This window comes from Phascolarctos cinereus, unplaced genomic scaffold (assembly GCF_003287225.1).
Source record: "Phascolarctos cinereus isolate Bilbo 61053 unplaced genomic scaffold, phaCin_HiC Scaffold_9;HRSCAF=440, whole genome shotgun sequence".
NCBI classification, from domain to species: Eukaryota; Metazoa; Chordata; class Mammalia; order Diprotodontia; family Phascolarctidae; genus Phascolarctos; species Phascolarctos cinereus.
Window position 1 is genome coordinate 65,278,669 of NW_027556402.1, and position 12,715 is coordinate 65,291,383.

The window sequence follows — 12,715 nt, forward strand, 5'->3', positions numbered from 1 at the left end:
TTCATGTAAGAATAATAGTTTGATCAATTCTGCTTTTCCTTAAAGGGTAGAATCAGGTGGAAACAGGTAGAAAAATAGAAGCTATAGAAAACTCTATGTAAGAAAGAATTTTCTTATAATCAGAGCTGTCCTAAGATGGAATGGATTGACTTGGAAGGTAATGAGTTCCCTGTCACTGAAGGTCTCCAAGCGAAGGCTGATGACAACTTGTCAGGGATTTTATAGCAGTGGTTTATGCTTCAGGTAAGGATTAAACCAGGGTCCCTTTAACTCTAGGAACTTTTGATTCTATATATAATGTTTCAATGTTTGCTTTAAAGAAATTTTCATAGGACACATAGTATATTAATAGCATTCAAACTGTACCAAAGAGAAGATACCATTTCCAGCAATTACCTTGTTTGCATTCTTCAGATATTCCACCGACTCCCAAAAGCTAATCAAAGCTCTCTTGTCCATCCTTTCCATATATATTCGAAAGTGTTCTCGATAGGATGGGTTTGCCAAAATATCCTCAAACTGAAGAATCTGTTGGTAAGGAAAAGTCAAGAGCAGAGTCATGATTGCATCATCCTATTTTCCTTCTACTTCCAGGGTCCCCACTTAGCCCATGCTTCATTCAGCAAATGAGATCTCAACGTGACCGATCCACACATAATCATATACATAACAAATCGAAATAAAATATGTTCAGTTCTCTAAGTTTGGTGAAAAATTAGTGAATATTCGAGCTGGATTTGTTCTAATTTTTCATAACTAAAATGGAGAAAATATGGCTTTTAAAAAAAAACTTATTTTCTTTTCAATTCACAAACAAAACAAGCATTTCCATAACAAAGTACAATAAAAATGATGATGTGCATGAAACAGCAAATCTATAACTTACTATTCCCTCCAAATATACAAGTTATGAAATTTCTTCCTCCCCTCCACAGAGATGGCCACTATTAAACAAAATAGTTTTTTATATATATACACACACACACACACATATATATATATATGTAAAATTATTCCATATACACTTCTATTTATCAGTTCTTTCTCTAGATGCAGATAGCAGATATCTTCATATGCCCTTTATTTGTAATTTGTGTATTTATAATGGTCAAAATGACTTAATCGCTCAAAGTTGTTCTTAAAACAATATTGCTATTACTGTATACGATGTTCTCTTGGTTCCACTCACTTCACTCTTCATCATTTCTCACATGTCTTTCCATGCCCTTCTAAGATCATTGAGCTCATCATTTCTTATAGCACAGTAGTATTCCAGCACAACATACACACAACCTGCTTAGTCATTCCACAGTTGACGGGGATTCCTGCAATTTCCAGTTCTCTGCCACCACAATCCCTGTTACCTTATCTTCTCCCCCATCCCCCCTCAAATTTCCCATAGCACTTCATCTAGACATCTTCTCCGCTCGTATCTCCATCCATCTTGTATCACCAGCTCTTTGGGCATGTCTTTTCCTAATGTGAGAGCGTAAGCCACTCAAGGGCAGAATCTGTACTAAATCCCGCTTTGTGTCTCTAAACAATTGCTTAACAATGCTTGTTGAATGTCTACTAAGGAAGTGTTTTGCATAACTGCACATGTACAACCTATATTGAGTCGCTTGCCTTTTCAGTGAGGGTGGGTGGGGAGGGAGGAAGGGAGAAAATTTGGAACTCAAAGTTTTAAAAACACATGTTTTTTAAAAAATGTTTTCACATGCAACTGGGAAATAAGAAATACAGGAAATGGGGGTACAGAAGTCTATCCTGCTCTACAGGAAAATAGAAGGGGAAGGGGATAAGAGAAGGGAGAGGGGAGAGATAGAAGAGAGGTCAGACCAGGGGAAGGGGTATTCAGATGTATGCCATCTTGGGGTGGGGGGAGGGGTGAGAAATTTGGAAATCAAAAACTTGTGGAAGTGACTATTGAAAACTAAAAATAAATAAATTTATTAAAAAAAAGAAAAAGAAAAAAGAAAATAATAATTTTAAAAATGGGGAAAAAAAGAACAACATTTGTTGAATATGTATGATTTTTTTAAAGTAGGATAATAGATCTTGAGCTTGAAGGGAGCTCAGAGGCCATCTAGTCAAACCCCCTCATTTTACAGATGGGAAAACTGAGGAAAGGAAGTCAAGTGATTTATCAAGATCACACAGGTTTAATTAAGTATCATAGGTGAGATTTGAACCCAGGGCTTCTGACTACAATATCTGAGTTCTTTCCTCTGTACTATACTACCTCCTAAGTGATATTTATTTTTCTTTTCTGGTGCCCAAAGATAAATAGTGAACTATTTCACACAAGGTAAAACTAATAAATTATGAGAAAGCAAACATAGTTTATTATGGATCAATTCATTAGAAGAAATTTCTCAAATGAATCCTCATATCTCATATCCCCATCTCCAATTAGTAACAAGGAAAATTCTTATTTTGTCTGCAGAGTCAAATTAGCTAAACAAATCCATGTTTGACAATTGTTTTGTTAATATTGTAGTAGCTAACAAATTATCTTAAAATACTTCCAATATGATCTTCCTGAAGGCAATTATGAGATGACAGGATGAATAAAATCAACTTTTTAAAACCGCTGCCAATTAGGTGAGCTCTTGCCTGATATTACTTGCTTTGTTGGAGGAATGAAATGGACATCTCTAACCTTCCACAAAGCATCCCAGTTACTAATATTCCTAAACCACAGGCTTGACCATGTTACTTCCCCGCTCAAAAATCTTCAGGTGCTCCCTATTACTTCTAGATAAAAATATCAACTTTTCCGCCTGAATATCTAAAGCCCTCCTAAATCTGACTCCTCACGCACCTTTCCACCCTTCCTTCACATTACTCTTCTTTGCTAACTTTATGTTATAGTAAAACTGGCCCACCAGCTGTTATTCCAACTTTGTACTCCACGTCTCACCTTTTTGACTGTCCAAGCTGTGCCCCATGCCTGAAATGCTCTCCTTCCTTACCTTATCTTCTTGTAAAGGTTCAACACCATTACAAGGCTTTCTACAGGAAGCCTCCCACTACCACTTTTTAGTGGTCTCTCCCTTTATACCATATCCCCCCAAGTGGAATGTAAGCTCATTAAGGGCATTAACCATTTAATTTTTGTCTCTGTGCTCCCAGAATGGCAACGTGGATAGAGCACTGGGTCTGGAGTCAGGAAGAACTGAGTTCAAATCCAGCCTCAGACACTTCCTAGCTGTGTGACTCTGGGAGAGTCACTTAACCCCATTTGTCTCAGTTTCTTCATCTGTAAAATGAGCTGGGGAAGGAAATGGCAAACCACTCCGTGTCTCTGCCAAGAAAACTCCAAATAGGGTCACAAAAAGTTGGGACACGACTGGAAAAGACTGAACAAGAACAAAATTCTTAGAGAACTCCAAATATCTAGTACAATGTGCACAGTTGTCTTTAATGCACATAGTACAATGCACATAGTTGTTTAATAAATATTTGTTGAATTTGATAAACTGCATTTAAAAATTTTTTATCTAACTTCTACCAACCCTTAGTGACAAAGCCAGTGGGAACTTTTTTATTTCTCTTGCCTCTTATCCTCTCCATCAGCGTAAATAATCATGAACGGACCTTTGGGGTACTTTGATAAATGTGTGATCTCACAGATACTGGTATACACTCCCCTGGTACAGGGAGGAGTATCTTGGGATCACCAATGAATACACAGCCTAGGCTCTCCATTGCTAGCATTCGTTAGCTAAAGGACTTGCCCACCTCACTTTCTCAAGAAAAACAAAACTCCTAATTGATCTAGTCAACGAATTATTCAAGTCTCTGCTTTTTTTTCCCCCCTTCTGTTTTACTGAGTAATTTAGCAATTATATTAGTCATCTGAACTAAGAATATGTCAGTGAGGGAAGGAAGAGAGAAGAAAATTAATCTCCAAAACAAATTAGGGGGTGGGGTAGAGGAGGAGGCTTTGAAATTAATGGCTACAGTAAAGCTTCTGAATGATGTAATTTCGATGGTTTGGCAACTTCAATTATTCATTTTACTCCTACCTCCTCTTATTATAAATAATAGGAACTCAATTATATAAAGCTTCAAGATTTTAAAAAATCGGGTCTCTCTCTTTTGCCCAGGGTGATAGTAAAATGGATACTCATAATCACTAGCACCATATACCACCTACTGTATGCCAGGTACTGTGCTAAGCTCTTCACAAATGTTACCTCATTTGATCCTCAGAACAACCCTGGGAGGTAAGTGCTATTATTATCCATTTTACAGTTGAAGAAACTGAGGCAAACAGTGGTTAAAGTGACTTGTGACAGAGACCCCACAGCTGGTTAATGTCTAAGGCTAGACTTGAACTCAGGTCTTCTGAACTCCAGGCTTAGCAACCCCATTACCAATTGGTACAGGGAGCTTTGACTTGCTTTAGTTCCAACCTGGACTGGTTTGCCCTTTGTTTGAAGGACTATCAGCCCATGGTGCTTTTGTTGTTTGTCTTTCACTCTTGAAGAGGACCATGACATCATGGAGGTGATGGACATCAATCGGTTTTAGCTCACTGCATCTCCCAAGCTCAAGGGATCCAGCAGGCTCAGCCTCCCCGGAAGCAGAGATCATGGGCATGAACCTCAATACCCAGCCCACTTGAGATTGATGAACGTTCATAAGGACTGCTTCCCAAGCTGCTGTAGCCAAAGACCCTGGTGGCTGAGGAATGGTGAGTCTCTCTGGATTTGCCCTTCAACGTCAGACTTTTATATAGATCTATTGTTTATTATTATATTTTTATTTAATCATTATTTGTGGCAAAGGGAAGCAGTCATACCATATGAGCTTTCTTCATTATCCCCCTGGGAAATACATAATGCATATATTGTAATCCCATTTTACAGATGAAGAAACTGGGGTTTAGAGCAGCACCAAACATATTGCCACTAAATACAAGGCAATTGGCTTTCCCCAGGTCACACATGGAGTATATGTTGCAGCTGGGACACAAACTTAGGTTTTTAGACTTCAAGACTAAAATTTATGAGAGGGAGGCGTGGTGTAACAGGAAAAGAGCTGTACTTAAAGTCAGAAAGACTTGGGTTCAAATTTTGCCTCTGGTGTTTATTTCTCTGACCAGGCAAGTCACTTGACCCTTCTGAGCCTTAGTTATCTCATCTGTAAAATGGGGTTAGTGAGAACTGATAATAAACCTCCTAGGGCTGGTGTGAGACTCACATGAGATAACGTATATGATGTGTTTTGAAATTTTAATGTGTTAAAATGCCATTTCAAAAATGATTACTCTACACAGCTATGTGTTACATTCCATCCAGCTGCCCACCACAGCCATCTCATCTATCCTCACACCACCATGTTTCTTCCCAGTTTTGAGCTAGGCTGTCAGAAAAACAAACCAACTAACCCCTAGTCCTTGGGGGAATTAATCCACTCCACTTTGCAACTGCTTGATTGGCAAATAAATTTTAGCTTCACTGGTCCACTATGACCTAGCTGGCCCCAGACCTACAAGTCAGACTATGCCTCATACTCATTCAGCTACCCACTTCAGCGATCCTGCCATCCATTCTGCTACCCTTGCACATTCCATCCACCTCTCTTCTGTCATATTCTCTCCCTCCCCACCCCCAACCAACCTCTCCCCTTTTCCATCTCCTGCTCTGGGCTCAATAATCAAATCAATACTACCATGCCGCCATTGTTCCTGGAAAAGGCATGTTAACCAATTGTCCTATGATCTCTGTGGCCACCCAGACATTCCCTTCTCAGACTACGGATCTCCTATCATGTTTTGTCTCCTCATATTTAAATATAAATTTCTTGACACAAGGACTCTTTTTAAAAAATATTTTCTTTAGTATTTATATCCCTGGTGCTTAGCAAAGTAATCAATCAGTAAGTATTTATTCATTAACTACTGTTAAGTAAGCAATCAATTAACAATTACTTATTAAGCATCTACTATTAAGCAGCCACTGCCTTAGGCAGTGAAGATGCAAATGTGAAAAACAGAACAATTTTCACTTGTATAGCAGAAATACACACACAAAAATATAGCATTAAGTAAATAAATACAAATATATAAATGATAGTTAAAGACAAGGTAGTTTAGGAGGGAGGGTACTAGCATTTAGAGGATCAAGAAAGGCTTCATGGAGATTTCATGGGTATAGGGAAATCCCAGGTGAGGAAATGCTACAAATGCAGGTCAGGGCAGCACCTTCTCTGTAACTTTGAGTCCTGCAGCACTGAGAGGTGAAGTCATTAGGCCAGGGTCACACTGCCCAAAACATCAGAGGCCAGGGAGATCACTCCTGCCCTTTCTGGGTTCGTCACTGTTTCCTTTCTCACTTCTACATCTCCATTCCACTAGGTGCCATTTCTCTAGGAAATGGGGCACTAAATTTCAGGGACTGAGACACAACCCACGCTCCTCTTCAAAGCCTAGTCTCTTAGCAGCCTGCTCTCTCTGTGGTCTGTAGAATTAGTCTTGAAGATTAGATCATAAATGTCAACTGAGAATGGGTACTTTGCCTTGTAGCAGAGACATTCTGCATGAATGCAGAGGGACCTTCTCTATTGCGAGTAGCCAGGAAAACTCTGATGTAAAAAAGCAACAGCCTGGGCATGACTTAACATGGCTTGTGTTGAAGGAATGACAGCAAAAACCTGAAAAGCGGCAGCATCTCAGCACAAAAGTGGCAGCTTCTGCCTAGACCTCATTAAACTCAAAGAGAAACAAGAATAGTCTGCACTTTGATTACATTAGCTGGAAGGACTAAAAATCTTAGGGAAAGCTGGTAGGTGCTAGGGAACCGGCTTTCACACACAATCAAAGCAGAAAGTAAGAACTATAGAATAGCAGGGTAGTGAAGAAGCCAGGATCAATGGAAAGCATCCTGACCCTTTCTCAGGCTCAGCTATAGAAGTCAGGCCGCCGGGCTACTCGTAGATCCATGTTGTCAGCCTGAGCTGCCCGGAAAGCACTACTGAGATCAATGATTTGCTGTGCGCAGAGCTCCCAGAGACAACAGCAGGAGCTGCTGTCCTTGTTAGCCAAGGATGCAAAACCTTCCTTTATTATTTTATTCCAAATGTTTCCTCCTTATAAATGTGTTCTCAATTCTTAGCACATTTTATTTATCCCCAACAACAATAGCATGTATGTGCATGTATACATGTGTGTACATATAGGTTTCCGAGATGTTATTCTCACAACAACCTTGGGAGACAGTCTAGGTAAGTATTATCGCCCCCATTTGTAGAAGAGGAAACTGAGGCTTAAAGGTCTTGCCCAGGGCCAAGCAACTACTAAGTGCCAACACTGGGCTCTCTAAGAGTGTTTGGCCCCCTTGCAATAATCATGTACTTCACTTGGGAGGTTGCACTGTATCATGGCAGGATGTGAGCAGAAATGGAATGAGGCTAGCTAGAGAAGTGAGGACTGGGTTTTTGGCTTGGAAGAATGGTAGGTGCCAAGCTAATAAGAGCTCCAATTCTAGGATAGATCAGTCTGGAAAAATCAAGCGGAATACTAAGTTTAGGTAGATAAGATATGACATCATTAGGAAATCAATCACTTTTGCCTACTGAATTAATAGACCTTATCAGTCACCCCAGACCATACTATCCCATCCAGCCAATCACTCTAGCCATCTTCTTTCTCTCTATTCTGGTACCTTGCATGGACTCCCCACTCCTCCTTGCCCCCACTTTCCATCTCTTGTTCTAGGAAACATAATCAAATCAAGGCTATCATTGTTAATGGAAAGGGAATGTCAATCAATTCTTCTATGTCTCCCATTTTCCATTGACGACCGAAATACTCTTTCCCCTTATAGAATATGATCTTGAGGGCAAATACTGTTTCATTTTTGTATTTATATCCCCAGTACTTACCACAGTGCTTGAGATATAGTAAACATTTAATCAATGTTTTCATTCAATCAGTCTCCCTTACCTGGCATTCAAGGCCTTCCTCAATATGACATCAGCACATGCTTTATTTCATGCTACTCCCTTCACCTAATCTATGCTTCAGTCAAATTAGAATACTCACTAAACATACCTTTTGCTACTCACATAGTTACCTATGGCTGCACTAGCATCCCTCTCTTTCTTCTACTGAATTCATGCCTATCTTTTAAAACCACATTTTCCAGGAAGCCTTCTCTGATCAGGCCCTTGGGGCCTAAAATAGTATTTACTTTGCATAGCACCTTACTAATCCATTTATAGAATATTATGTGCTGTAATTATTTGTATGGGGATGACAGATAGAGAGCCTGGGTGTTCACCAATGAAAGGGAAAAGATCTCATGAAAGCCTCTAGTAAGTTGGGTGGATCTTCCATGGAGGATTTTTTTTCTCTTTTTAAATTTAATATTTTATTTTCCCCCCAACTACATGTAAAAAACAATTTTTAACATTTGGTTTTTAAAATTTTTGAGTTCTAAATTATTTTCCTTCCTCTCTCTTCACCCTCTCATTGAGAAGGAAAACAATTTGATATAGGTTCTACATGTACAGTGATGCAAAACATATTTCCACATTAATCATGTTTGTGAAAGAAAACACAGATACCCTCCCATCTCCAAATAAATAAAGTAAAGAAAAAGCATGCTTCAATCTGTATTCAGACTCCATCAGGTCTTTCTCTGCAGATGGACTGCATTTTTCATCATAAGTTCTTCACAACTGTCCTGGATCATTGCATTGCTGAGAATAGCTAAGTCATTCACAACTGATCATCTTACGATATCGCTGTTACTATACATAATGTTCTCATGGTTCTGCTCATTTCACTTTGCATCAGTTCATATAAGTCTTTCCAGGTTTTTCTGAGAGCATCTTGCTCATCATTTCTTTTTTTTTAATTTTTTTAAAAAATTTTATTAATTTATTTTGATTTACTAATAATCACTTCCATATGCTTTTGAGTTTAAAATTTTTCTTCCCATTCCTCCCCATAACACTCCCCAAGTCGGTGGACAATCTGATATAGGCTATACATTTACATTCCTATTAAACATATTTTCACATTAGTGGTGTTGTAAGTAAAAATTAAAACCAATAGGAGGAAACATCAGAAAAAGGAAACAAAACTCAACAAAAGAGGGAAAAAAATAGCAATTCAACTTTCATAGTTCTTTCTTTGGATATGGATCCTGCTCATCATTTCTCATAGCACAATACTATTCCATCACAACCATACACAGTATCACACAACAAATATATATGACAATATATAACTTGTTCAGCTATTCCCCAATTGATGGACATCTCCTCAATTTCCAATTCTTTGCCACCACTAAAAAAGATAATTTTGTATGTATGGGTCCTTTTCCTTTTTTGTTTTTTATCTCTTTGGGTTACAAACCTAATAGTGGTATTGATGGATCAAAGGGCATGTGTGTTTTTATAGCCCTTTGCGTATAGTTCCAAATTGCTCTACAGAATGGAGGAATCAATATACCACTTCACCAATAGTGCATTAATGTCTCAATTTCCCCGTATCCCCTCCAACATTTGTCTTTTTTCTTTTCTGTCATATTAGCCAATCTGTTAGGTGTGGGGTGGTACCTCAAAGTTGTTTTAATTTGCATTTCTCTAATCAATAGTGATTCAGAACATTTTTTCATATGACTACAGATTACTTTGTATTTATATTACTTTGATTACTTTGTCTGAAAACTATATTTCCCTCCATCCTATTTTCTCCCTGTTTATCCTACTCTCTCTCTCCTTTCACTTTGTCCATTCTCAAAAGTGTTTTGCTTCTGACTTTCACTTCCCCCAATCCACCTTCCCTTCCATTACCCTCCTCCTGGTACCACCTCCCCCCTTCCTCTTCTACTTTCTTATATGGCAAGCTAGATTTCTATACCCAACTGAGTATATATGCTATTCCCTTTATGAGCCAATTCCAATGAGAGTAAGGTTCATGTACTTCCCCCACCTGCCCGTCTCTCTCATCTTCCCCTCCCTATGGAGGATTTATGAGAGGATATAGACGAGAGTCTGACAGGATGAACAAATGTCAACAGGTTTTGAACTGCATCACTGTATGTACTCAATATGGAGCCACCGACGTCTTCAAGTATAGTCATTTGCAAGTACCTTATCTTCCTCGTGTAATGTCCTTGAGGGCACGAACAATGTCTCCCCCAAACTTTATATCTCACCAACACCAATCCAGTGCTCTGTATATGGTAGGTACTTAATGTTTAAACTAAACTGGAATCAATCCACAAGCATTTATTTAGTGTCTCTTATGACCAGGCACTGTCCTGGGTGCTAGGTATACAAAGACAAAAATGAAACAGTCTATTATTCCTTCAAGGATCTTACATTCTATTCTGAAAGAAAATAAGGTTGCTGTGAATTCGATCACCTAGGCAAGAGTCTATCCAAGTGCAGTCATGTAACCAAAGGAGCACAGATTATGCTTATACTATGGAATTTCCCTTTACACTAGACCACAGCAATCACGGGATTCATAGATTCTGCTTTGCAACAAACACCCTTACACATTCAGCTGCCATCATTCATACCAATACTAATCTTTTATTTCTGCTTTGGAAATCTGAATTTGCTCTGGCTCCCTGAACCATCCATAGCTCAAGTCTATCCCCCTGACTTAACCAAACGTTTTCTCTACAACACACTCATGAAGAGAAGAGTGACGAAGAATAAAGCTGAGGACATGAAGGTGGAGCAAAATTTAGGAAATGACTCAAAGACAAGAAATCAAGCACCAGGGGTCAGATAAAACCTTCAAGAAAATCATTCCAAGCAACACTGGGAGACTCAAAAGCTGGAGCGTAGAAAAGGACTGTTTATATATCTGCTAGAACTCAACAGCAAAACATCACACAGAAATGGTATTACATTGTATGAATCTCGGTCTTTTTCTGAGCAGGAGGGAAGAAGAGGGAATTGTTTTTTGATAGGGAAGAGGGACTGGACCTTTGGATCCCTTTCCTGCATTTCTGCATTTCAATATTCTAAAAAAGAAGAACTGAATTCATGTTAGTACGGCCAAAGGAATGGCTTTAAGGAGGTAGGTTAAAAGCAGGTAAAGCTAAAGGACTGTGTTTATAAAGATAATGAACTCCCAATGAGCCACAGTTGCATTCAGACAGTGTATGTTTGTACAGTACCTCTTACCTTTTTTTTTTTAAACCTATGAGCCTAAAAGCTTCCAGAGAGCATGTACTGTGTTTTCATGGACTCTCTGTAAAGGTATGAGTCATCCTATTGGACGCTGTACATTTGCTAATGACATTTTTCAACACTTCTAATAGACCAACAATAAAGCCCCCAATCTGGAATAACAGAATAGAGTCAGAACTTGAGAGATGGAAGAGAACTCAAGAGAGCAGCTGGCCCAAGTTCTCACTGAACAAATAAGGGGGAATGACTTACCTAGGTGCATAAAGCTAGTTAGGGGGAGATAGGACTAGAATCCAGGTCTGCTATTCACTTGGCCAGTGAATTTCCACTATACCACACCAAAGAAGATGCTGTCTGTCATATTTCCATTGACGAGCCCACTTCAGCAACTTCAAGTCTCTAAGTTATTCTTCTAATAGTGGCATTGGGTATACAATGAGTGACTGATTCAGCTATACTATTTGCCTAAGGTCCCTTGTGTCCAGCAAGGAGGGGATGGGGGATAGGGACTGGACATGTAAGTTCATTTGCTTAGGGAACACCTACGTGAGGAAACGCATCCCACTGCAGACCAGCATCATCTCTGCACGTTAGTGCACTGTGAAGTCAAATGACTGGCTCAGGGCAACACGGTCAGTACGTCTCACAGGTGGTCCCAGATATTCTTGGCTTCAAGCCAGCTTCTCCACCCAGTAAGTCATGATGTCTCTTGCAAAGTGCTAGGTACATCATTAGCCTCAGAAAGGAGGTCCAGGTTTTCCTTTATGCAAAATTATCTCACTGTAATATGTTAAATATGTAATGGTGGCAATGGGCTATAGTGGAAAGTGAGCCCAGGGATGGAGCCAAAAGACTTGGGTTACAATTATTTGTGTGACTTTGGGCAAACTACTTCTCTTTCTTAGGCCTCCATTTCTTCATCTTAGAGATGAGGAAATGAGCTAGACCATAGCACCATCAATTTTGAACTAGGAAAAACCTTAGAGATCATAGATGATCTCTTACGGGCTTTCCAGGTGTAAACCTAGGATTCTATTATCTAATCCAGAAATGTCACACAGGCAGCTAATGGGCTGTGTGCAGCCCACTAGATTCCTGAGTGTGGCCTGAACCAGATTAAAATGCAATTGGGAGACACTTAACAAAATTAATACAAATACAATAAAACATAGATAATGTTAGTACTGTACGTGATTTTCTAAGACTAAGTCAATATGTTCCTCAAAGGATCCCGTCCAGCACTAAATCCTATGAGTTTATAATTCTGGAAGAGCTTGCTTCTAATTAAATTCAAACAAAGAAACATTCATGGTGTGCTTACTGAAGAACTTAACACAGTTTTAAAATACTTAGAAAAAGGAAAGGAGGAAACAAGGACTGTGTTGGCCTCCAAGGTCAACCAGTATGGCTCTGTAACTGTAAAGGTGACTTTGAGAGCACCCTTACGCATATCCTTCTCTACTCCTCCCCATTTCCATGTGTTACTAGCTGATGTGGAACCTTCTCAAAACCAGCACTTTAGGAACAGAATTCTTCATTTCCTTTG

The 12,715-nt window shown here is 39.2% G+C and overlaps 1 protein-coding gene across 1 annotated transcript in view; it reads right to left on the minus strand.

The window, feature by feature from the left end:
- SNX25 (sorting nexin 25) overlaps positions 1-12,715 on the minus strand; it is a 272,281-nt gene that overhangs the window by 61,052 nt on the left and 198,514 nt on the right. The window contains 1 exon segment of the mRNA XM_021007602.2: positions 397-528. Within this exon segment, the coding sequence (XP_020863261.1) occupies positions 397-528 (132 nt within the window).